We start from the raw sequence: 26,903 nt of genomic DNA, 5'->3' as shown, positions 1-26,903 counted from the left end.
GGAAGAAGTCCCTGCCACCACCTTCAATAAGTGTGGCAGAACACTCAACTAGTCCAGGTGACTCACCACCCAGGAGCCCACACTGACTAATGGGTGGACATTGCATCCACCCAAACTGAGGCCGGGAGGTCACATACCTCTGTTGTTGTCTCAGAGTACTCCTTCACTCTTTCCACAGCCACGATGTTGGATTCCAGGTCAGAGGTCATCCTCACCATCCAGTTCAATGCCATGGTGACCTGGTGATTGAACAGAACCTTCAGCTTAACTTCCCCTTTCAAAGCCCCCCCACCAAAAAAAAAAAACCCTTGCCAACTACCCCATCATTTCTCCTCTCACCTCAACAACCAAATGGGACTGAAGCAGCCTGCCACTGAGGAAAGGCGATTAGTCTCACTGGGCCAGTTTACATCTACTGCCGCTGCGCACCCATCACCCCCACCCCCAACCCCAAGGACACCTACAGGAAAGGATGACCGGCAACTAAAAATAAATGGCAGCGCTGCCACTGGTCCAGACCCGGGAGAAAAGGGAGGAAATACGCAGCACTATCCCACAGGATCCTTCTGCCTGGTTCTGTTACTGAAGGCTCCAAACAGGCTTTAAAGGAGCCAACAGTGTTTTATTTTAAAATCATGCAACCATGGATGTCTCATGTCCGTGTCCAAGATGGTGGCACCTGTGCCGGACAGGGTAGCATCAATGGTTGTAGACTCCAAGGGAGCACAGTCCAGCGCAGGGCACCAGAAATGGGGGAACACCCCCCATTGAGAAGAAGCAGAGGAGATGACCCTACAAGGAAGGTGACCATGGCAGTGGATCAGCATAGGGTTCAACAGCTGAAGTACCCACACAGGCTGTGGCGGCTATTGGTAGTGCAATCAGGAGACCTGTATGGGCTGTGGAGGGATGAAGACTGGCTAATAGAAACCAGGTATCGGAACTGAGATTCGAGAGGGTGCTGAAGGAAGAAAAGGGGTTCCCAAAGGACATTGGATGCTGAAGGCTTCCTGATAGTGCCTGAGGTTTGGATCTGGAGCTCAGGTCGCCAATGGATTGTGCAGCTGCAGGAGAACTGGAGGTGAATCTGTGAATACTCAGTGTCTCTGAAGAGAATATTTTTTGCTTACGTTTCTCCTTTTGTTAGGGGAGCTGGGAAAAGCAGACAAAAGTTGAGGTATATCACATGTATTACATTGTTATGTATTATTACATTGTAGCGGCCCACAAACCAAGTTGTGATCCGGCTCTCAAAATGGCCGGCAAAAACAGAAATCACGAGGGCCCCCAGGGACCAATGGCTGTTGTCCTGTGTGCCCTCCCCCATGGCGGGAAACAGCGGGAACGCCGGCTAGTCGGAGGCCAGCACTGTGATTACATCATTCCTGTCGTCAGAGGCAGTAAGTGAGTATAAACAGAGCTGGCAGTGCAATAAATCAGTCTTCAACCTCGACTTGCGTGTGCGCGTCATTCTTACTCCACACTTTGCGTAGCGTGCACGCTACATTGGTGGCCCCAGCCGTTCCAACCATCAGGTGGACCTGAAGATGATGGAGCAAGCAGCTCTCCACGCGGTCTTGCTAAAAGTGCCAATGTTCTGGGCATTGCAGCCACACGTGTGGTTTAAACAGGCCGAGGCCCAGTTCCACCTTCGACAGATTGTCATCCCGACACTCGCCACCACTACATAGTGAGCTCACTCAACCAGGATATGGCATCGAGGGCCGTCGATTTCCTATGGCAGCCTCCAAGAGCTACTAACCCACATTTTCGGCTATCATGGCAGGAGTGCGCCACCTATTTGCTGCACATGGATGGCTTGGAAGACAGGGCCTGTTGTGAGTGAGAAAACAGGTTTGGTAGCTCTCAAAGGTAAGGTCTCTGAATACAGTTTTGGTAGGGAAGGATTTTATTTGTAGAAGGCAAGTGTGGGAAATGGTAATTGATGCAGCACGTGCGCGCACAGTTTACAGCGGCCATGGGAAAGAAATAGCAGACAATTAATAACGAACGTGGGGAAAAAACCATGGAAACAAAATACACACACTCAGCTTGACTCTATGCAGCCATGGCCCTATGCTACAAGGGACCCTTATTAAACACTCCCAACCCTCATAATAGTGCACATCCTACCAACAGTTTCTCCAGCACTCTTACACATTTCTTGGCCCAAATCTTATGACCCCAAGGACTTGCACACCAGAGAATATGTTTTTTGTTCAAAGGGGAGCGCACCGGGCATCCCTCCAACAGCCATACGAAAGGACGTGCAGAGTTGTCGGGCATAATGGGTCGACGTGTGTATTAGACATGGCTGGCAAAGAGGAAACCTTCACACTTGACCACTGGAAACTGGCCCATGTAGACATTAGCCAGCCAGTCGAAGCAGCAGCTGGCACTCTGATCGCCAGTTCTTGGTGGGTGGGGCAGGGGCAAGGTCGTGTAGCGGCCCACCAACTGAATTGCGATCTGGGTCACAAAATGGCTGGCAATCGCAAGGGGCCTGCAGGGACCAACAGCCATCATCCTGCAAGCTGATGTACGGCAGGAAACAGTGGGCAACAGCAGGAATGCCAGCCAGTCGGAGGCCGGTGCTGCAAATGACATTACTCTTGTCATCAGAGGCAGGGAGTGAATATAAACAGAGCTGGCAGTGCAATAAATTAGTCTTCAACCTCGACTCGATTGTGTGTGTGTGGTTCTTATTCTACACTTCGTGTAGCGCGTAAGCTACAATATGATAATAAAAGGAACCTTGAACCGCTGGAATAAAGTCCCAAAAGATTCAGTCCCTACTTGGCTTACAGAGGGTTGTGCACTCCATCACTAACCCATTGCTGTTTGTGGGATTTTGCTGTGCAACATTTCTGATACTTACAGTGTGATGACTTTAAGGGCTTTTGGGATAGTGTGGAATGTAAGGGGAGGGGTGTGTCAGAAATGACAGGTCCTTACCTGCAGAGCATAGGATACTGATAGACCCACGATCCCAGGATTGAGGTGTTTACGGCCAATCACAACAAACAGTGCAGCAAAGAGGACAATGCAACTGCCAATAAACTCAATCCGGATCCCCAACCACCTGAGGAACAGGAAGCAGAGTTAGAGTGGGTGCCAATTCCAACCCCCCCCCCCCCATCAAAGCCATGCCCTCTCTTGCCTCAATGGAGGCTGAGGAAAAAGGGTCTGGTAGTTGGTTTTGAGAAGACGCAACATCAGGACAGATCGCTTCCACCATCAGACAGTCCACAGGTGGGCAGAGTTCACCAGCAAATGAGATTGGAATCGGAGTGATACTTGGTGGTTGGGAACATGGGACATTCTACAACCTGAAAGAAGAGGACGGATTCATGGGGTGGAGGAGCTGTAGGGACGTGAGGGAAAGAATGATTGGGGTGGAGAGGAGCAGAATAGCCTGTTCCTGTCACCGTCGGCACTGCCCGTGACCCACCTGTTGGAAACAATGCCCGGGTAATGACTCTTCTGGTTGGCATCCACTTTGATGTCATTGAGGGCTATGAAGCTCTTCTCTCGATTGTAGGCTCTGATCACGCTTGACCCAGTGATGGTCTCCGAGAAATGAGAGTAGACGGGTGAGCGACTGATCGACTCCAGGCGCTTCAGTTGCCGAGATGTGGCTACATAGAAACGCTGCCAGCGGAGGAGAAACAGAAGGTCACCAGCAGCACTGAACCCTGGACCTGGACAGATGCAGCAGATCTAACTCTAATCAATGCCAGGAACCAGATCTGGTCCACTCTAGAACATTGGAGAGAGGGTCAGGGAGCTGCTCATAGGCTAGGATAATGAGGGCAGGAGCAAAGCTGGAGCTGCTGCAGTCAAGGCAACTTTCCAGGAGCTTGTTATCAATTAGGAAGATTATCATTCATCTGACCCAGCACCTCTCTCCTTCAATAATTCCATATCCCTTGATTTCCTAACACTCAAAACAATCTACCTTTAATTAACCAAGTGAGATTAAATCTCAGCCCTGATGTAGATTATGCTGAGGATTCATCAGTCAGTGGGTGAGTTCTTTCCATCTCTGCCCTAATTTGGAGGCTGTGACCCCAGGTTCTACACAATTAAACATATGTCTTACCAAGACTTGTGAGAATTCTGTACATTTCAATGAGATCACTATTCCTTCATCGAAACACCAGATCCATTCTGTTAAACTCTACCTCAGGTCAAACCTGCCTGTCCAGGAATGTAGCAAGTCTTTGCCGCACTCTCTCATCATGAGTATTTCTTTATTAGGTAGTGTGGCCAGACCTGCAGTTTTCCAGGTATGGCCTCACAGGGCTCTCTAGAATGGAGGAAGAAATCTCTACTCTTGCTATGAAGGTCCACATATTGATCACTTACCCAACCTCCTGCTGTACCTGTCTCTGGTGAAGGTGCAGAGGGACCTGCCTGCCAGGGCACTATTACTCCTCTGTCCAGAACAGCAAGAATGAAGAACTATCTGCACCATAGGGAGGTTGGGGCCAATCTCCAACATGGCACTCAAGAGAGGTTCCAGAGGGTTAAGAGAGGTGCAGGTGGGGAGTTCATGGAAGTCCAGATGACAGAATGCAGGCAGCATAAGGTATGGTCCCCATTGTTGGAGGTTTTAAATCTGGGGGCTTGAGGCCATAAATGGACGAGTAGCGAGAATGGTCAAAGTGACAAGAGAGATGGAGCAGGAAGATGATGACAGTGTACCTAACAGACTGAGGTTTGGGCCAGAACCCAGCTCAGGACCAGTGTACAAGATGTGTTACTCAGTGACCAGAGAGAGGGGTCAGTGAGAGGCCCCCAAGAATTGGCCAGCAGATGCCACGAGCCCAGAAAAGGTCAGGGAGATAACCTGATAGTCAGAAAGGCATGTTTATTTGCACTGCCTTCTTGTTTAAATTTCTCTCTTTTGTACAAGTATCTTTTTTTCAGTACAATTTTTTTGCACCACTCATAAGTAGAAATTCTGCCTTGCCTGCAGGAAGAAGGCCAGGATAGTATATGATGCCGAGCATGTACTCTGACAATAAATCTGAACTTTAAATTTGGCAGGTATGGTTGAGAAAAGGTCGCAAAAGGAGCAAGGTGGTTGTGCTAGGGACACCCATAGGAGCGAAGTCAGGGGGATGGGGGGTGGAGTGCTGGGCTCTCCCACCTTATCACACATGCCAACATGGAGGCAGTATCCTTCCCTTAATGCTGCAAAGCACCAGTGGGACTCACCTGTAGCCCCATTAATTGAACCAGCAAAAAGATGCAGCAAAGAGACAGTCACAAGGAGGAAGGCAGGACACAATGCAGAAAATTGGCCAGGACAGTGATTGTGTACCACACACAGTGGATCCAAATGTCAAGGCCCTCAAAGATGTTGCTGAAACCGGCCATCTCTATACCTTTATCAAGATGGCCCAGAGTTCTCCCAGAGGGAATTGACTCACAGAGAGAGGGCAGCAGAGGAGTTGCAGAAGTACCAAGAGCGAGGCCTTGTGCATACAGTAACCCAAGCTAGAGCACAGGTCAAATCAAGAGGATTCCTGTAAGCGATGAGAAGAGTGAGAACAGTAAAAGGCAGAGCAGGTTGTGCTACACTGTCACTGAAACCAGAGACATGGCCTGGTCCCACTAGGGCTGAGCACAACTCCGCCCACCCCCCGGGGCTGAGCACTGTCCATCTCCACCACCCTGGGTAGTGGGATGAATACCACTTCCCCCCCCCTCCCCCCACGGCATGGCCCAGCGAGCACGAGGATAGAGTGTGATGTTGGAAGGGATGTGCCTTGATGCCTGGTCTCGACCCAAAACACAAACTACCCCTTTCCCTTCACAGTTGCTACTCGACCCTCGATTTGGGGGCTTTGTTCCAAAGAGATCCAAAAGTCCATAATATACAGGAGCAGGCCATTCATTCCATTGCATCCACTCTGCCATTCCATCGTGAGCTGATCCATTCTCCCAATCAGCCCTACTCCCCTGCCTTCTCCCCATAATCTATGATACCCTGACTATTCAGATACCAGGGAACAGTACTCAGTTCAACCATTTGAGGGAGTGGACTCCACAGCTTCCTCTTGTTACATCTGACGGTGAGGGCAGAGACCCTAGGACTTCGAAGCGAGTTGGAACAGTGTAGTTGGAGCAGAAGTGGAGAAAAACTATTGTGCAGAGCAGAGTGGGGAAGGAAAATAAGAAAACAGCCTTTCCATCTAGTGTCCTTGGAGAATTATCACAGCTGGTGGCTCACCATCTCCTTGCCACACCATATGCCTAACTGCCCACACTCACAAACTTACTGAAGATATTTGGTCTTAGAATCCCCAATGGGGGAACCAGGCATGGCCTCTCTGATTCCTATCCAAAGATCAGATTTTTTTAAACCGTGAATGAACCTCACAACAGTGATCTGACTATGCCCTTGCTTTGGTGCTCTTCCTCTTCTACTTTGTAACCTTATATGCACGTTACAGTCAACTTGCTAACGGAAGGCCCCTTCTCACTATAATGTGGCAGCAAACTAGAATTTGCAGTTGTACTTTGTTGGGTTACCATTTGAAGTATTGTACAGGCTTTCAATTTTGGTCACCATGCTGCAGGAAGGATGTCAAGCTAGAGAGTGAGGATGTTGCCAGGATTCAGGGGCCTAAGCTCCAGGAAGAGGTTGAGCAGGTTGGGCTTTATTCCTTGGAGTGCCAGAGGATGAGGGGTGATCTCATGGAGGTGTACAAAATCATGAGAGGAATAGTTCGGGTGAACATAAGAGTTTAGCCTAGAGTAGGAGAATTGTTAACCAAAGGACACAAGTTTAATGTGAGGGAAACCGATTTAACAGGAACCTCAGAATAACTTATTTTTGTTATACACAGAGGGTGTGAGTGTATGGAAAAGGCTACTGGAAGAGGTGGTTCAAGCAAGTACACTGTAGTGTTTAAGAAAAAAATTGGACGGATACATGGATAGGATGGGTTCAGGCAGATGTGGGCCAAATACAGGCAGGTGGAATTAGTGGGGTGGGGGGAGCATTTTGGTGGTGTGGAAAAGTGGTTTCCACACCTTGCGACTTTGATGAGGAAGCAGCTGTGTCAGGAGTATGGATTCAAAACTCACCCGGAGTGTTGATCTGTGAGCCTCAGCCTCAGAGCTGTGGCTTGTGGCCAAGTGGTTAGCAATGGGTAGTCCTCTCCTAATCTACGCCAATGGACCGTTGGCAGCCTGTGTCTTCCCTTTTGGGTGTTGGCTTGTGATGAATGACCTTGGATCTCTCCACCATTCTGCATATGCTACAATAGATTCACTGGCAAATCCCTATCAGACCCTCTTCTCTCACGCTCCCCCAATACCTAGAGAAAAAAGTAGAGGCAAGTAACAGGAAGGGACAGTAGCAGGCTGAGTGGGATTGAATAAGCCAGCAGGGTGGAGAGCACATCAAAGAAGCAGAGCAGCAAATCTTCCACACACGCTGGAATCCGATCATCAATTGTCTCCATGTCCTGTGAGAAACGGTTCAGGATTTGTCCCACTAGCATCAGCTCCAAGTACTGCATGGGACAGCGGAAGGTTTGGTTAAGCAGGTGAACATGCAGGAGGCTAGAGGCACGAATACAGCACACTGCAAATAGCAGATGAGATACGTCGTAGGATAGGATTCCTGTTGGATGAGAATGGGGTGTTACTGCCCTAAGTTACCATCGCAGGCTGTGAACAAGCATCCAACAAACCCTTGCACGCTTTCAGAAGATTGACACTGCTGTGGTATAACTTGTGCTTGTCCCTGCAATGTGTGATGTCGAACTCTGATCTGGGATGCGCTGCTAAAAACAGCTTCAACAGCAGCTTAAAAGAGTGAACAGGACAAATTGGAAGGGCTGGAAAAGGAATAGGTCCACAGATAGAGAAATGTGGCTGGGGCAATGACAACTGCATAAGCTCTCCTTCTGCCCTTGTGTTTCTCTCAACCATTGATCCAGTTTCCAATCACTTGACATGACTCTTCTCCCAAGTCTCCACTTGCACCATCCAACACTGCTTGGGGCTTTCTGCAATCCCATCATTAATAATCATCTTATTCACCATCCTGCAAATGTGCGATAGGCCAGCGGTGAAAGAGTTTCACCCCGTGTTTGACTCTGGGAGAGTGTGACAGGACAAGGGAGAAGGGAGCCTCACTCTGTGACTGACTCTGGGTGTGATGGGACAGTGTAGAGGGAGCTTCACCTTGTGTCTGACCCCAGGAATGTATGACAAGACAGTGTTGAGGGAGATTCATTCTGTGTCTCACCCCAGGAGGGTGACAGGACGGAGAGTTAACTTCACTGTGTCTGGCCCAGGGAGAGTATGACAGGTAAGTGGAAAGGGAGGCCAGTTTGTCATACCATCAGGAACCCATACATTTTAGTCCCATTTATCAGAGCTCAACCTGTAGTCTCCAGTGCATTGATGCCCAGGATGTGACTTGGTGTATACTAGGACATTATGCAAAGCTAGGAAAGAAATTGCGCCAGCTCTGAAGGAACCATTGGTCTCATCATTGGCCGGAGAAAAGCTAGAAGACTGGAGGGTGCCAAATGTTATGCCATTATTTAAGGTGGACAAGGCTGACCCAAGGAACTATGGCTGGTGAACTGACTGTTTGCTGTGGGAAAGTTACTGGGGAGGGCAGGATCTCTCAATGTTTAGAAAGTTAAAGGCTAATTAGGCAGATATTGTGGGTGTATGCTTGGGAAATCAGGTTTCACAATTTAACTGGGTTTTTGTGAAGAGATGAACAGAAGAATGGTTCACATCGTCTTCGTGGACTTTAGCAAGACCTCTGATTTGGTCCTACATGGTAGGCTGGTCCAGAAGGTCAGATCACATGGGATCCAAAGTGAGGTGGACAATTGGAGACAGAGGGTTGTAATGGAAGGGTGTTACTCTGATTGGAAGCCCACGATCAGGGGTGTGCGCAGGGATCAGGGATGTACACCGGGTCCACTGTAGTATGTCATCTGTATTAATGATTTGGATGACAATTTAGTTAGCATGGTTAGTCAGTTTGTGGATGACACCAACATTGGAGGTATGGTGACAGTGCAGGGGATCCAAGGTTACAACAGGATCTACATGATCTGGGAGAGTGGGCATGGAGTGGCAGATGGAATTTAACTCTGACAAGTGCGAGGTGTGAAACCTGGGTAGGTTAAAACAAGTTATAACATACCATACACAGATAACGAAAGAGCCCTGGGGAAAGTTGTAGAACAGAGACCTAGGGGCACCAGTACATAGCTCCTTGAAAGTGGCAACTCAGGTGGACAGGGTGCTGAGGATGGCATTTGACCCGCTAGCCTTCATCAGTCAGGGCATTGAGCATACGGGCAGGGAGGTCACGTTGCAACTGTAGGGAAGACCACACTTTGAGTAATGTGTCGCTCTGCTCACCCAGATATGGAAAATTGGTCAACAAATTGGAAAAAGGTGCAGAAAAGATTCAGAAACAGCCATTCTCAAAGGAGGCCACAGCACATTTAAGTAAAAGTTACTTTTCATCTCATGTAACAATTATTTTTCATGGTTTTTTTAATGTTGTCTATAGGAGTAAAGTATGGAAGAAACCAAAATTTGACTGATTCATAGGGAAGGGGGCCCATAAACTTTGAGCAAAGTTCTAAGGAGACCACAGCCAAAAATAAGGTTGAGAATGGTTGGTCTAAAACTCGGGACACAGACTTGCAGTGAGAGGGGCAGGATTTAAAAAGGATTCAAGGGTACCTTTTTCCACAGAGGGTGGTGGGAATTTGGAAAGAACTGCCAGAGGAAGTAAAAGAGGTACAATTGCAAGGTTTAGAAGACATTTAGTCAGGTACAGTAAAACCCATTATCCAAAATTCAAGCAACTAGCAAAAAAAAAAACCATGGAAAATAAATAGGTAAGAAATACAGAAGTTATAAATTGGCATGCCTCAGTGTGCCAATCATGCAATCTCAAGCAACCAGAAAATTCACTTATCTAGTATTCAACAATCTCCATAGGTGCCAGATGACAATTTAGTTAGCATGGTTAGGGTTCTACAGTACATGAATAGGAGAGATTTTGAGGGAACTGGGCCAAATTCAGGTAGTCAGGGCTAGCTCAAGTAGGCAACCTGATTAGCATGGACAGATTGTGCCAAAGAGCCTGTTTCCATGCCATTTGACTCCACAATACCATGATTTAAGAGCTCATCTAGATTCTGATATGTCGTACTAGCACCTGTCTTAAATTTCTGAACCCTTCCAAAAACACTTTTTCTCTCTCTAACCCAGTGAAACTTGTCAGTTCCCCTGTTGGAGATCCCTTAGCTTTCCAAATACAATGTGATGAACCTTCAAGCCCTGGTATCATGCCTCTGCACTGGCCCCATGATTTTATTCTCTTTGTTGAGGTGGAAACAAGTTCCCATGAATGATCTTGTGCAAGTTTAAGAGACACACAATATTGCTTACTGGTAACTCCACTCCTGACAAGAATACAGTCTGCGAATCTGCCACCAATGCCAGCACATGAAACTGGAATGCTTGTGGTGTGGGGAGCCTCCCAAACCAATGGAACAGGTGACAACAGCTCCCTTCTCCCATGCACCTAGGGAGAATGGACAGGTGGCTCTCTCTGACCAGAGAATGGTTGGAGGTAGGGGCTTCCAGTCTCATTTTCTGCCTTTACTTCTCTAGAACACATCTCCCTCAATTTAAAACCTCCCTGCACACAACGTCCCAAAGGCCATAAATCCAAAAGCTTTAAAAGAGTCTTCAGACCAAATCCTGTTCTGATGTCTCCATACAAAAAAGGGTTGAATTTTTCACAATAAAATAAACTAAAACTACTAACAACAAACCTTCTGGGCTTGATCAGGTAAATATTAAACTTGACCATTCCAGAATTGTGAGAATCTCCAAATGTCCTCTCATAAAAATTACTAATGAAGAATATGACAGGGAGAAAAGTCTCCAAACTCCCTTCCAGGAGTCATTGAGTTTTACTGCCTGGAAACAAGACATAGCCCATCTTATCCCTGGCAACCAAGTGCCTTCCTGAGTAGGGCAAATGCCTTCATTTGAATGACATCCCTCTTAACCTTTCCTATTTTGGAATCAGTCCAAATATCTTTGAGATTTGGTGTTTGTACACAACTTTTCCAACTTCTCTGACAGCTCATTCCATGTATCCATTATGGTTTAAAAAGAATCTTGCCCCCGAGATCCCTTCTCACTTTAAGCCTAGTTTTAGATTCCATTGCCTTGGGGAAAAGATTGACCTTTCACTTTATGTATGTCCCTTAAGGTTTTGTTCACCTTTAAGGTCACCCCTCAGCTTCCTTCGGGAAAATGATCCCAATCTCTCCCTATGGCTCAAGGACTCCAGTCTCAGCAACATCCAAATGGATCTTTTTTGCACTCACTCAGAAGCTTAAACGCATTCAGGCGGCCAGCCCCAGGGCCGGCCAGCCCCAGGGCCGGCCAGCCCCAGGGCCGGCCAGTCTCAGGGCCGGCCACTAGCAGCAGGCTATAAGCAGGTTGCAGAATTACAGTCTCATTTGTACAAATAAACCGCCAGTATTGCACCAAGACACATCAACAATAGCACAAATGCAGTGCATGACACACCAAATTCCCTGGCTATTCACTGCCACGAGAGCAATGGATCAGAGCAGACAGCTGGAGGACAGCCCATATACCACCAGCAGCAAGCTGTGCAAACTTTCTGAGCACCAAGTCACTTTGCCACGTTACCAAGGTGGACATTGCAGCAAGAGCCTCACTTACTTCTCTCCTGGTTTCAGGGATTCCCCATTCTATTAAAAAAAAATCACACACTAATTTCCCCTCTCAGGAAATTAGATCTGGCGCAAGTCCTTGATAAATATGCAGTGAGAATGTTAATAAACCCCATGGAAAAAAAAGTCCAACAGCTTGGGTGCAAAACTGATCTGCGAACATGATAAAGTGGTTTAGCCAGAGGCTCTTCAAGTGGGAAAATATAGGTAGAAGCCATCCCTCCCCCACCCCAGTTAGAAGACAGAGGAGCAAATTGCAGAGGTGAAAGAGCAAAAGGGATAAAGCATGAGGTGATTTCAATGTCCCCAGCATTAACTGAGATCACCTTGGCGTGAATGGTTAGAGGGGGTGGAGAGTTTTTGGACCCAGTGTACCCAGTCCTACTGGAGGAGTGCTGGACTTGCCTCAGGAAACAGAGGGCTGGTGGATGGAGCATTACTGTGAGAAACTTGTTTCAAAGACTGAATGAAAACGAGGTCCTGAATTGAGAGAGAGTCGATTTCACCATCATAAGAAAAATTCTGCCAAAAATGAACAGGGAGCGGCTATTTGCTAGTCAGTCTAAATTAGACTGGTGGAACAGCAAGAGTTCAGGAAAGAACAAAAGGTATGGACTTCGAGGGTGCCTGAATGTCTAGGGTTGGATACAAAATGTAAACACAAGACTATAAACAAAGGGAAGCCTTTCAGGAGTGTGGAATGTGAAGGGGTGGGGACTGCTTCAAAAGAAACAAGAGTCAAGATGGGCCACAAAATATCACTAGTACACATAAAAGAGAGCAAGAGGGTGACTGGAGAAAGGGCAGAGCCCATGAAGACCAAAGGGGCAATCTGTGTATAACAAGGACAGGGCATTTGGAGATTCAGGAAGTGGGATGGTGACTTCTGGAAAATGTTGTTGAATCTCTTAGCTGGTTTGAAAGTGACTAAATCCTCAAAGCTTCTGGAAGGATAAGGGAGGAGATTGTTGGGACTCAACAGAGACATAAATCTTCACTGGCCACAAGTGAACCTCGAAAGGTGGCTGGATAAGTCCAATTGTGGTGCCTTTATTCAAGGGAACCTGGTAATGACAGGCCAGTTATGAGGAGAAAATCTGACAGACAGGAACACTCTACACTTGGAAAGGCAGGGATTAATCAAGGTAGTCAACATAAGCCTCTTTCAGGTGCATTCTCTGCCAAGAATGTGCCTGCAGAAGCGGATGCAGACGTGGAATGGTTGTTCAGATGGCAGCCCTGAAAGCGCTGCATTGACCACCTGAAAGGGACAGCTGCAGGAGATGTGCCTCAGAGTGCACTCCGGCTGCTCTCCCTTCGGGACGTCAGGGCAGGGGCTGCCAGCATGGGTCATCCTGCGCCAGGGGGCTGTCAGGCACCAGCAAGTTGGGTTGCTGGCTGATTCTCATCAGCCCGCCCCTCAGCAGCCGCTTCATAGGGGGAACTTCAGTCCTCCGGCGATTATCTCTCCCAGAGGAAGGTTAGAAAGTGTGTCTCCGAGGTGCCTCCTGCTCTTTCAGGTGGCCTCCAGACAGCCGCTTATGGGTCGAATATGCAGATTTACATTGGGGTATTCGGGCCACCTGAAAAAGCCTATGGTTTTGTTGGGAGAAGATCCTTGCTGAATAATTTAGATGATTTTGTTTTGAAGAGTTAACAGAACACACTGATGAGGTCAATGCAGCTGTGGCTTACATTGACATGTGGAAGAGTGGTCCAAGAAAGCCCCAGAAATCCAAGACAAGTTGGCAAATCCATCCAAACAGTCTTTGGTGATAAGAGGCTGATTATTGATGGGGAGTTTAGTGATTGGTAAACTCTGACCAGTGGTGTACCACAATGATCAGGGTGTGGTGATAAGAGGCAGTGTGTGGTGGATAGTTTTAGAGACTGGAAACCTGTGACATTCCACAGGGATCAGGGGTGGGGCCCTTGCAAGCAACTTTTGTTATATACATGAATAGTTTTAAAGGTAATATAGGAGGTATAATTTAATGTTCAAGATGATATGAAAAACTATGCACTATTTAAAGAGTGAATGTATTCTTAGGTTACTGGATGATATTGATTATTTGGTGAAATGGATAGAGTAATAACAGATGGAATTTAATCCTGAAAATTTCATTTTGTGCACAATGTACAAGGCTTGGATATAGACAATGAACAGTTGCGTTCAAGGGAACATTAAGGGACAGGGGCATCGTTAGCTGTGTTTATACTAAGGATACCTCGCATCACCACGATTTTTTGTCGCTCGCATCACCGTGCATTTTTGGACTACCCGAACTGTTTCTACCGAGCGATGAATACGCGGTGATGCAGGGTGATGCGAGGTGACCAGGAAGTCCGATGCGCAATTGAAAACCGCGGGTGAAAAATCACGCATTCCGGTGAGTCACCCGCGGTGTTTCCACTGCGAGGTCGTCCCTCGCATCACCCTGCATCGACCACCTCAAAAGTTGGACGACGGAGCACCTCGAATCACCGCACATCTGCCGCAACCAGATGTGTTTCCAGTGCAGCAAAATTCGAGGTGTTACCGCGCATCACCGCGCATTTCTCCGCTCACTAGAAATACCCCCAATGTTCATGTCCAAGGATCTCTGTGTTCTGTTCTCATTGTTACACCATACAAAGATGTGATTTCACTGGTGAAGGTGCAGAGATTCACCAGATGTTGCCTGAGACGGAATGTTCCAATTAGATAGGCTTGGTTTGTTTTTAGTAAGTGGAGTGCAGAAAGGGGACCTGAGTGAGGAAATCTAACAATGAGGGTGGACTGCAAGAAACTTTCCCAAGAGTAGAGGCAGATAAAACAAGAGGGTAGGAGTTTCAGAGAATGCCTAGGGAACAATTTCAACTAGGTGATGGGAATCCACATCACACTACCTAAGTGGATATTAGAAGCAGTGTCCCACAACATTCAAGGAGCATCAGGATGAACATTTGAATCATTAAGCCAGAGAAGGCTACAGACCAAATGGTGATAAATTGGATCCACATCGATGGGAACCCAGGACTGGTAACGATGCAGGCAGCAGAAGGGCCTGTTGGCCTGCTTTTGTACAACTTGCACATTTCTCCTGGCGCATTAGGAAGGATGTGAGAATTGGAAAAGATGGACTATAGTTACATGGTTAGGGGGAGTAACTCGCATCATCACCAGTAGGGAAGGAGATGAGAGATGATGCAACAGAAATCAAATCTAATGTTGAGACAAAGTTAATTAAAAAAATGTTTCCACTGATGGAAGGAGTGAATAAATGAAGGTCAAACTTAAGGAGCACAGTAAACAGTAATCTGGGATTCACTATTGTAGCTTTCAAAAGCAACTGGATGGATTTTTTGAGAGAGAGAAAACTGGAGATCATGTTGAAGACTGGGGAATGGAACCTACTACCTTAGTTTTACAGAAAACCCAGCTTAACTCAGTGATCAGCTCCCTCCTCCTGTTAACGCAGTTCCTTCACCCTGCCCCTCAGCAACCCCTCTCCCCAGCACCGTGTCCCCACTGTTATTAATGCTGCTCCGCCACCCTGTCTCTCACTAACCCATCTCCCCCAGCCCCTAGTCCCCACTGATGTTAACCCAGCTCCCTCACCCCGAGACTCAGTAACCCCTCTCCCCAGGACCCAGTCCTCACTGATGTTCCTGCTCCCCAGTAACTCCTCTCCCCAGCATCGTCCCCACTGACATTAACCCTGCTCCATCACCCTGACACTCAGTAACCCCTCTCCACAGCACCCAGTCCCCACTGATTTTAACCCCGCTCCCTCACCCTGCCCTGAAATTAAGCCCACTCCCTCACCCTGCCCTGAAATTAAGCCCACTCCCTCACCATGCCCCTCAGTAACCCCTCTCCCCAGTCCCACTGATATTAATCCCGCTCTTTCACCCTGCCCCTCAGTAACCCCTCTCCCTAGCACTGACCCCTCTGATGTTAACCCAGCACCCTCACCCTGACCCCAGTAACCCCTCTACTACTCCAGCTCCATATTCTCTGGATTGTGAGTGTTGTATGTGAAGTTAAACATTAACTGTGAGAGTGAGGCTCCATCCTACCTGGCAGCTGTGTGAGAGAAAATGAAGCAATGTTTTGTGAAATACCTGCACAAGTATGTACAGCAGGGTCAGTGGCAGAATGACTAATATGAACCACGGCGTGCTGATCAAAATTACTATCAATGTGGACAGGGAGACAAAAAACGTTGTGAGGAACATCTGGAATGTCATTGGAATCACTTCATCAATCACGTTAATGTCCTTGCCGAAGCGATTGATGATGCGCCCGATGGGTGTGGTGTCAAAGAATGCCTGTGGTGTGTGCAACTTGTTGTCCAGGAGCTGTGCCTGGAGGTGCCGAGCAGCCCCCAGGCCTCCGATCATCAGTGTGAAGGAGGCGGCCATTACTAGAATCCCTGCGATGGAAACACAATGCAGTTCCAGAGTGGAGGTTAGCACAGACTAGGTGCCACAACCCAACTCCATCCCCCCCCCCCCACAAACCACCCCACAGCTAGCAGCTCAGTAACACCTGCCCACAACCTACTACCCCTCTACCCTCAGAATCCCCCTTGCTGGGGCTCTGTTACCCAACTGAAGAGGAGGGGCCCTGGAGGGTCAAACTGCACCCCTTTTAGTTCATCTCCACCAGTCCAAATCCCAGCGACCCAATTTGCAACCCTCACCTCCCACCCCTTCCTCAACCTCAATGGCTTGGGTGATGTCTACCCCAGATTCAGCATGACTAGTGGGTCTCAAACTGACCCCAGGATCCCCTTCGAATTGGGAAGGTATCAAGAGATATCAGATACACGAGTGCTGAGACTTGCAGCTTAACTTCACCTTCCCAGGCACTGATACAAGGTGGTCTCATACTCAGGATCTCTCCCACCCCTTTCACTGTCAGTTGTCTCAATCAAGTCAGACTTCCCAACCCCAGCACGAACAGATGATTCGATTCCCCTCCCCAACTCCCCACCCCACCCACCCTGTGCTCAGATTTAGGTGTAGGAAAAGTCTTACCCTGTGTCAGGCCGAGGGCAGCATACACCCCTACACGCAGGCTGATTGAACTTTGAGTCTTGTTGTTGCCAGAGTCATTGGCCCATTCGCTGAGCCAGAAGTTAGCACCTATGGCTGAAGCACTCTGGCAGCAGTAGAGCAGGCAGATCAGCATGGAGACATAGGGGCCAACAGCCTTCAGGTACTGCCAAAACACGATCAGCTTCACCTGCCATCAAAGCACCCACAGTTACATGGCGAAGCTCCTCCCATCCACCCCGCACAACTGAGACCAAACTGGAAGACACATTGCACTGCCAGGGTAGGAGTTATGTGGAGGAAACAAATGGCTACCATCTGGAGCGTGCAGTGACAGAACTAATCATGGTGTCCAGGAATATCCAGTGGTACAGTTCAGTGCCCTCAGCTCTAGCAGCACTGTGGTTCCCTTCATCATCCTGCGAGTCAGCCATCAAATCCCAGGTGGCTCTTCCAGCATTCAAATTAATTCAAAAAGAATTCTGGGATCTAGGTGACCAGACAGTTGTTGGATGGTAGAGAAACCTAACGATCCAAGAACAGTCCCACTGCCATGGACTGCCCTTGCATCCCACCCTGCACTGGTCAGTGATGCCAAGATCAGAAGTCCCACTCTGGTGAGTTGATCAACTGCTGACAGGTAAGAAGGCAAGGTGCAACTCCTTTCCATTACTTCAGGCAATTTTCCCAGCTGTTTGGCCAAGATGGTACCTAGCAGCAGAGGCTGAGGGGGCCCAGCAAGGATGGTCTGTGGCCTTGTGCACTTACCCTGCCTGTCTCTACCTTCTCCATCTGGATGAGCCTCTTCGGCTCCGATGCTGCGTCTGCAGGAACCTTGGCCTGCTTCTGCTTTTGAGTCAGTCGCTTCCTGGTGGATTTCCGTGTTGCAGCCTCTCCATCAGCAGAAAGGACACTGATCTGTCTGGTATTACAGGAAGCACAAACATGCTAGGAAAGATTAAAGATGCTAGCACAGGTATGGACAATGGTCTGGAGCCCAGTAGGACACAGAAAGAAGTAGAAGCAACATATCCAGGGGTCTCCAGGGTCAGAAAATGCAAGTCCCACCTCTGCAACTATAATTAAGATCCAACCTCACAGCAGTGCTGAGGGTAGCTATAACCCACTGTATTGGGGGGACCACTGCACAGTTCGAGGGAGTGTCAGAGCCACAGAGAGGTACTACTGTGGATGTGCTGTACTGTCAAACAGATCATGCTGAGGTTGTGCACACTGTTGGATGAGAAGTACTGAAGGAGAAATAAATTGTTAGAGGATGCAGCACCTTTTGAATGGCAACAGTGAGGGAGGGAGAGTTGGTCTCAACAGTGGTCTGTGTCGTCACCCTGACACTTTTCTCAATCTTTCTTGTCATGACAGTGCACAAAAACTCCCAGGGGAGTGGTAGTAAGATGTTTAAATAACCGATGACCACAACAATCCAGAACCAAACCACAGGTGTCATGCTGCAGTGTGCTCAGAGGCTGAACCACAAGATACCAACTTATCCACTGAGTATACAAGTCATCACTAAACATATGCCAGACAAGACCTTGCTGGATCACACTGCCTCTGATGGGGAACCCTGGACCACTAACCTCTTCTTGGGACCTCAAATCATGGTGAAGTTCACCACGACCTTCAGTGCCCCAGCACCATCTGTGGTCAATTGAAGAATGAGACGTCACACCTGATACAGAGGTCAAGATCACCCAGCAGTGGATCCTGCCCCTGCCCCCTCCTGGAAGCTCCTGATCTCTGTTCTCCATGAAGGTAATCTCAGAGTGTGTCTTCTCAGGTCAGTGAGATACAGGTAACATGGAACCCCCACATCCCAAAATATGATTGGCTTCATTTAATTCATTTCAAACTGGTTGGGTCTGAACCTATGCACTTCAGTTAATAGCTTCAAAACGCACCACTGCCAACCAGAGGTATTGCGTTAAGAACGTGAGCAGCATCATTTGCCTCCAATGACCAGAATTGCAGCTCCACTGCCTCTCCTTGTGTTCAACTCATTCAGAACTCACTGGATCATCCTGCTTGGCATTGCAGCGCTGCAGCCAGTGAACATAGGAGACTGTGGGGGCAGGGAGTTAAGGAGCTTTCAGTCACCAACTACCTGTCCAGCCCAGCACAAAGACCCACCTCATGAAATGTTTCCGCGCCTCCGCAGCTGAAGGCTCTTGGTCACTCAGGTCGATATGGTTGCTGAGGGAATCCTCAGCAAGAATCTCAATGTCTTCATCAGCCACTGTGGATGAGGAAGAAGAGTCAGTCACAAGTGCTGAGAATCTTCATTTTTCAATATTTTATAATCAAAAAGGGAAAAAAATCTCTCTACGACATAATATGATGCAACATATTACATTACACCACAATTAACGAATACGTTCTTATCTCCTCAAACTGAAATCTTCCAAAGAAAAAAATTATATGAAACCCCACCTAATCTTAAAAAAAAGGAAAAAGTCTAAGCAGCCTATCCTGAGAATTTATTATTGAAATTTAATCGTATGATCTTTATCAACAAAGATTAAAAAAATAAAATATAATCTGGAAGAGAAAATAGTTATACTAAGTTATTTGGAAGTGATTTATAAAAGTCTCTTCAAATTCAACAGAAGTATCAAATATACAACTCCTAACTTTCTCTAAACTTAAACATGACATAATTTGAGAGAGCCACTGAGTCAAGGTAGGTAGATTAGAATCTTTCCATTTAAATAAGATAGCTCTTCTAGCCAGCAATGTAGAAAAGGCTATAACCCAATATGTGGAAGTAGAACTTGTCCCACTTCTGGAAGTATAATTCTTAAAAGAGCAGCCAGTGGGGTAGGTTGCAAACAGATATCCAGAATAGCTGACAAAGTCTTAAAAAATATCTATCCAATACTCTCCACATAGGACATGACCAAAACATACAAGTTACAGAAGCCATCTATCACAAATAGGACTAATGTTAGAAAAAATATGGGCCAATATGTCTTTTGACATATGAACCCAATGAATCTCTTTAAACTGAATCAAAGAATGATGAGCACATATTGAAGAGGTATTAACCAATCCAAAGATCTTCTCCCATGATTCGTCTGGAAGATGTAGCTTAAGTTCCTCTTCTAGGTCCTTTTAATTTTGTCATGAGATCTTGATTGCAATCTTAATAACCTATTATAAATGTTGCCTATTAAACCCTTATGAAAGGGGTTCAAATGAAAAAAAAAGTATCAACTAAATGGTATGATGTTGGAAAGTTCAGCAGTATTCAAAAAATTTCTAATTTGAAAGTATCCAAAAATGTGACTTAGGTATATTACATTTATTAGATAATTGTTCATCTACCCATAATCAGAAAAAGAAACAATTCCTTGAATTTTCCAAAAGAGAAGGCTTGATCAATTATAGATGGCTAAAAAAAAATTAAGAAAAATGGTACTAGATAAAATAACATTTTTCAAGTCAAAGAACTAAATTGAAACCAAATCCTAGAAAGTTTAAAAGGAAGAATAAAAAGGCTACTGAATACCTCTGAACAGAAAAGAGCTAGAATCTCCTCTTGGGAAAATACGACTTGGAAAGAAAAAGGCAAGTTGCACCTGAACTGGAGATGGACCAATACGCTCAACATCAAAAATTTTAATTTAAACATACAGCACGGTAACAGAGGTATAACACATAGGATTCTGTTGACACCGTGGTTAAGTGAAAAAACACACAAATGCTGGAGAAACTCAGCAGGTCAATCAGTGCCTTTATGTAGCAAAGATGAAGATTCATCACCAACGTTTTGGGCTTGAGCAAGAAAAGATTTTCCACACAAAGTGGTGGGTGCATAAAATGCACTGCTGACAATGGTGTTGGAGGCAGGTACAATTGGATCTTTAAGACTATTAGATAGGTACATGGAACTGAGACAAATGGAGAGTTATGCTGTCGGGAAATTCAAGTCAAAATTCTAGGTATCTTGAAGGGCTCAAGCCAGAAACATTAGTGATGTATCTTTATCTTTGCTATATAAAGTACACTGTTTGACCTGCTGAGCTTCTCTAGCATTTCATTTTTAACTTTAGAATGCTGCTGTTTCTTTGGGATGCAATGATTCTGTGTCTTCTGAATTACAAAAGTCTAGTCCTGCTGTCATGCTCTGATCACTGCCTCCCAAAGGATCCTTTACCTTAAGCTCCTCAATCAAATCTAGTACCAAATCCAGAATTGCCTTTTTCCTTGTTGCTCTAAAAAGATATCTCATAGGCATTCCACAAATTTCATCTCCTGGGATCAAGCACCAACCTGATTTTCCCAGTGAACTGCATACTGAAGTCCCCCATGACCATTGCAACATTGCCATCTCCAACTCCTTTTGTAATTTTGTAATTTGCACCCTACATCCTATCCTATACAACTCCCAGCAGGGTTTTTTAAAATCCTTGCAGTTTCTCAACTCTACCCATAAGGAGTCTACATCCTCTGAACCCATGTTCCTTGCCACTTAGGATTTGATTTCATTTTTACTAACTGAGCTACCCCCACCCTCTCTGTCCACCTGCCTGTCTTTCCGATCAGATGTGTATCCTCAGATGATTAACTTTCAGCTGTGATCCCCCTTCAGCCACATCTCAGTTATGCCAAAAGTTGTACCTGCCAATTTCTAAGTGCGCCCGAAGCTCATCTATCAGTTTTATACTTTGCCTAATGAAGCTTAACCAGTGACCTCAAGGCTCAGTATTTTCCTTGACTCAATGCTTCAGTTGATAAAAACAAGACTACATTTTTTATATAACAAAAAAATCCTCCCAAACTTGTCCTGTCAACATTAACCAATAGCAGGAAGTTAATGCTTAAAGTGATAAATCAAAAGTAGAATGGCTGCTTGAGAGGAGGCCATTTTCAGAACATGAAACATCCCCTGTTGACCTATGACTAGAAGCCCTCACACCTGTAGGCTCATCCTCCTCCACTTCGTCGTGCTGTGCATAAGTCCGCAGGAACTCAGCAAAGGCTCCATTTTGGTTCTGCAACTCCTGGTATGAGCCCATCTCTGAGACCTTGCCATTCACCAGCACCACAATCTGATCCACCTGAGGCAGGAAATTGATCCCATGAGTCACCAGCACTCGAGTCTGCAAAACCAAGAGGTTGAGAGGTCAGAGACTAGAGCAGGATGGCAAGCAGCTAAAAGACTGTCGCAGAGTAATGCCCATTCTCAGGAGAGATCACAGCAGTGCTCAATGGATAAATACCTTGCCCATACAGCCTCAAACTGGGCCTACATTCTCAACTCATTTAGTCTCCAACTGGATGAAGAGTCAGCTCCAGAAAACAAGGTTTAAATGATTCCACAAATGTTCAGAATTGCTACACTGAGCCACTGATGGATGATGTAGTTTCCAATAGAACCACAGCCCTGTGAACCTGGATACCAAGCAAGGTTGCTCCCAGTACACTTGGTCAGAGAATTGCTTATTCAGAATAAAGGTTACTTCTTGAACTACTGAACAGTAACTGTCTCTTCAAAATAAAGGCTATTCTCTGTACAACTAATGTAGCAACATCTCCTCTGCAAATGACCAACATGGTTAATGTAGTGGTTAGAACAACACCGTTACAGTGCCAGTGATCAGGGTTCAAATTCCACTGTCTGTAAGGAGTTTGTACATTCTCCCTGCGTCTGCATGGGTTTTCCCCAGGAGCTCTGGTTTCCTCTTACCTTTCAAAATCTATGGGGGCTTAAGGTCAATTGGGTGTAATTGGGCAGCATGGGCCTGTGGGCCCAAATAGCCTGTTACCATTTAAAATTTAAAAGCTCATGCCTGATCTACTCAACAGTCTGCTATGAGCTGATAATGTAGAAAAGTACAGTGCAGTAGATTTGGTCCTCAAGGTTGTGCTGACCTATCTAAACCTACTCCATGATCAATCCAACTCTTCCCTCTCATAGCCCCAAATCTTCCATGTTTTCTTAAATCCATGTGCCTCTCGAAGAATCTTTTAAATGTCCATATTATACCAGCCTTCAACATATCCCCGGTGATACATGCCAGGCTCTCACCTTGCTTTATAAGATATGTTCTCCAATCCAGGCAACATCCTGGTAAATCTCCTCTGCACCCTTTCTAAAGCTTCTACATCCTTCCTGCAATGAGGTCACAAAAACTGAATGTAATACTCCAAATTCATCTAACTGGAGTTTTATAGAGCTGCAAACATTACCTCACATTTCTTGAACTCAATTCCCTGACAAGTGAAGGTTAGAACATCATATGCCTTAAACACCCTATCAACTTGTATAGCTATCTTGAGGAATCAATTAACTTGGACCCCAAGATCTGTCTATTCTTCCACACTGCTAACATTCCTGCCATTAACCTTACACTCAACTTTCAAATCTGACCTTCCAAAGTGCATCTCTTCACAATTATTTGAATTAAACCCTGTCTGCCACTTCTCCATCCAACTTTGCATTCTTTTTATTTGTAACCTATAACAACCTTCTACACTGTCAACAAAACTGCAAACCTTTGTATCAACTGCAAACTTACTGACCCACCCTGCCAGATCTTTTATTCAAGTCAATGGTTTAAAAAAAATGACTCTGGTTAAAAAAGATATGAGCAAGGGATACAGAACAGATCCCTGCAGAATGCCACAAATCACCGACCTCCAGTCAGAATATGTTCCATCTACTACCACCTTCTGCCTCTGTGGGGCAAGCCAATTCAGAATCCATGCAGGCAAATTTCCATGGATCCCATGCTCAAAACTTCCAGGATGAGCTTATCGTGAGGGAACTTTGTCAAACACGTCACCAAAATCCAGATGCACCACATCCACTTCCCTACCTTCATCAGCCTTTTTCATTATCCCAAAAACTTAATTGTGTCTTTGAGATGCGACCTGCTCCACACAAAGCTATGCTATCCTTAATAAGCCTAGGCCTCTTCAAATGCTCATAAATCTTGTCCCTAAGAATGCTCTCCAATAGTTTGCTCGCCACTGTCGCAAGACACTGGTTTATAATTCCCTATTACCTTTCTTGAACAATGGAACATTTTCTACTGACCAATCCTCTGCTACCATACCTGTGGCCAGAGAAGATGCAAAGATCATCGCCAACACCCCAGTAATCGCTTCCATCAGTTCCTATAGGTATATCTGTCTGGTCCCAAGGACTTAGCCATCTGAATGCTTTTCAGAAGCTCCAGCACTCCCTTTTAGAACCTGGTGAGCAGTGAGGCACATTAGCCTGACCTCCCCCTCACCAAGGTTCCTCTCCCTGGTGAGCAGTGAGGCAAATAATTCATTAAACGCCTCCATCGCCTCCTAGCACATATTCCACACATACTCTGGTCAATCTCCTGTTCTTCACCCCTTCCCATTCAGCGCGTAGCATCTTTAATTCACTATCATCAAGGAGGAGGTGCAGGAGCATCAAAATCATGACTGACAGGTTGGGAAATGGCTTCTTCCCACAGGCTGTGAGATTGATGATCAATATCCTGTTACCTGATAAATCATACTAAAATATTTATAGATATTTTAAATTCTATGATTATTATGGATTGTGTATCGTGTGAGTGGATCATGGTCTTGAGAAATGCTGTGTCAGGTTGTACATGTATAGCCAGATAATAAACTTGAACCTTGGGCTTTTCCAATCCTATTTGCCAAGGCCTTCATGTGCCCGCTTCTAGCTTCAGTTCCTTCCTAGCTACTTTTCAATGCTCATGAGCCCCGTCTGATTTTTGCTTCCTAAACCTTGTATGATCTTGTCAACCACAGTTCCATTAACTTAAGAGGCAAAGAACCTTTGCACCTCATGGTAAAAGTCAGGAGTGTGATGGAATATTCTTCGCTTACCTTAGCAAGTGCATACCAACCTCATCAGGACGTCTGCTTAATTAGCACCCATCCCCACCACCGGTGCACAGTAGCTGGATGCAATTACACCATCTGCAAAATGCACTGCAGCTCTTCATCCTTCCGACTGCATCTCTTGAACCTGAGCCCTGTGCACCATGCATGCGGGAACACCACCAGAGCAAGTTGCCCTCCAAGACACATACTGCCCCGACTCAGAAATTCACTGCAGTCATTTCATCACTGGGTCTACACCCTGGAACTCCCTCCCTAACAGTACTCTGGCACCAGCCTCACCACATGAGATGCAGCTGCTTACAAAGAAGATGCCCACCAGGTGCTGAAGGACAATTAGGGATGGGCAATAAATGCTGGCCTTCCCAGAGAAGTCCTAATTATCCCAAAGAAGCAACAACAACAAAAAAATTCTATAGAGATCCTGTTTATTTAGAATAGGGCCCACTCCTGGTATAAATGCAAAGCCACAGCTTGATTTAAGTTTGCTGAAAGATTTGTGCTCTCTCACCTTTCCCTTTAATGCTCCTTCTGGCCCAATGACTTTGTCAAAGATATGTTTAGCCACATGAGCATCCACGGCCGAGAGGGGGTCATCGAGAAGATAAATGTCCATATCACTGTAGACTGCTCGAGCCAGGCTTACCCGCTGCTTCTGGCCTCCTGAAAGATTTATTCCCTGCCCAGAGTAAAACAAGGTCAGTAGGAAGTCTTGAGCTAGATACGCGAGAGAAAGTATGATGTGAACAACAACCTTTACCTTTTCACCAATCTCAGTCTGGTCTCCATCTGGCAATACGTTCAGGTCAGATGTCAGTGCACAGACCTCCAGAACCTGATGGTACTTCTCCTCATTGAGAGGTTCTCCAAAAACAATGTTGTCCTTCAGGGAGGCATTCCGAATCCAGGCTTGCTGAGGCACATAGGCCACGGATCCCTGAGACACAGGTGGGGATGGCAAAGGAGGCAAACACTCACGTTTCACCAAAATGTAATCATCACTGCTTCGATTGTCTCCAACTAAGCTAGCAATCACCAATCTCAGCTGCATGGCCCAAACCCAAAACTAACTGTACACTCAAGTTTATTCAGGTAATTTCAAAAATATTCTATCTGGCTAATTTTTGAAGGGCTTTTACAATTCTAGACAGAAAATTTTTTACATTTTGAAATACAGCACAGATACAGGCCCTTCTGGCCCGTGAGCCCGTATCGCCCAAACAACCCCGGTGCATTTTGAAGGTCAAGAGAAAACTGAAGTACTTGGGGAAACCCACACAGACATGGGGAGAACCTACAAACTCCTTACAGAAAGTGCCAGATTCAAACCTGGGTCGCTAGCACTCTAATAGCATTGTGCTAACCGCTACATTAACCATTATACTTAATGAAGCACATGTCCTCTCATCACACTTCTGTAATTCCACAAAGCTCATGATTAACCATTGTCAAACAAGCATTAGCAATAGGTTATCTTGGCATTGGCCCTAGAGGCCAAGCGAAGGTTCCACTGCAATAGGGTGGCTGCTCGGTGGGATTAAATTGTTTTGTTCTCAATACTTCATGCAAGCCCTGAGCAGCTGGTTGTAGCAAATGCCTGAAGCAGCCACTAGAAGTAAGCAAGGTCTTTATTGGAAGAGACCAAGCACTAGCGAGCTTATTACAGCAACATGAAGTAGTCCTGCTCCTAGAGCCTCTTCTGCTATTCAGCAAGATCAGGCCATCAATTTCTGACACATCTCTGCTTCTATCCCACCATGGCCTGTAATCAGGGTGGGATTCCCTGTCCCGTGGCCCTGTAATCAGGGCAAGGTTCCCACATTGCTTTGCTGTGCAGTCAATGAGTGCTGGCACCCATCACAGAAAACCCCAGGGCAGCGGTTTCACAAGCTACCCACCTGGATTGCTACTTTTCCCTTCTGCTTCTCCATCTCCCCCAGAAGGGCAGAAACGAGCGATGACTTGCCACACCCAACATGGCCGACCACTGCCACCAGGGAGCCTCGAGGGACAATCAGATTGATTCTGCAACAAACAAATCAGTCAGGTCATGCAAATAATCTCAACTTGGGATGAGGGTCAATTGGGATCAGGATGCAAGGGGGAGTGATCGGAGTGGGGCAAGGGGGAGCAAGTGAGGGAGCGGGCTATGAAAGGATTTGCAAAAGTTGCCTTCAGTAAATCCAGCCACCTCTGACATGG

The 26,903-nt window shown here is 46.3% G+C and overlaps 1 protein-coding gene across 7 annotated transcripts in view; it reads right to left on the bottom strand.

The window, feature by feature from the left end:
* The window catches only part of abcc3 (ATP-binding cassette, sub-family C (CFTR/MRP), member 3), a 133,270-nt gene that overhangs the window by 11,834 nt on the left and 94,533 nt on the right, over window positions 1-26,903 (bottom strand). For 2 of the 7 annotated variants that reach the window (XM_069929662.1, XM_069929663.1), the window contains 11 exons: window positions 26,600-26,726; window positions 25,462-25,638; window positions 25,213-25,380; window positions 21,766-21,949; window positions 18,978-19,083; window positions 17,598-17,751; window positions 16,812-17,019; window positions 15,894-16,204; window positions 3,452-3,651; window positions 2,956-3,082; window positions 138-239 (listed from right to left, as the gene is read on the bottom strand). In XM_069929662.1, coding sequence (XP_069785763.1) covers window positions 138-239; window positions 2,956-3,082; window positions 3,452-3,651; window positions 15,894-16,204; window positions 16,812-17,019; window positions 17,598-17,751; window positions 18,978-19,083; window positions 21,766-21,949; window positions 25,213-25,380; window positions 25,462-25,638; window positions 26,600-26,726 — 1,864 coding nt within the window. Of the gene's footprint in view, window positions 1-137; window positions 240-2,955; window positions 3,083-3,451; window positions 3,652-7,101; window positions 7,335-15,893; window positions 16,205-16,811; window positions 17,020-17,597; window positions 17,752-18,977; window positions 19,084-21,765; window positions 21,950-25,212; window positions 25,381-25,461; window positions 25,639-26,599; window positions 26,727-26,903 lie in introns of those variants that run through there. The other 5 variants (XR_011354807.1, XR_011354808.1, XM_069929666.1 and 2 more) reach the window with 5 other exon arrangements.

This window comes from Narcine bancroftii, chromosome 3 (genome assembly GCF_036971445.1).
Source record: "Narcine bancroftii isolate sNarBan1 chromosome 3, sNarBan1.hap1, whole genome shotgun sequence".
Classification (NCBI taxonomy): Eukaryota; Metazoa; Chordata; class Chondrichthyes; order Torpediniformes; family Narcinidae; genus Narcine; species Narcine bancroftii.
This window is presented reverse-complemented; position numbering and strand designations above follow the sequence as displayed.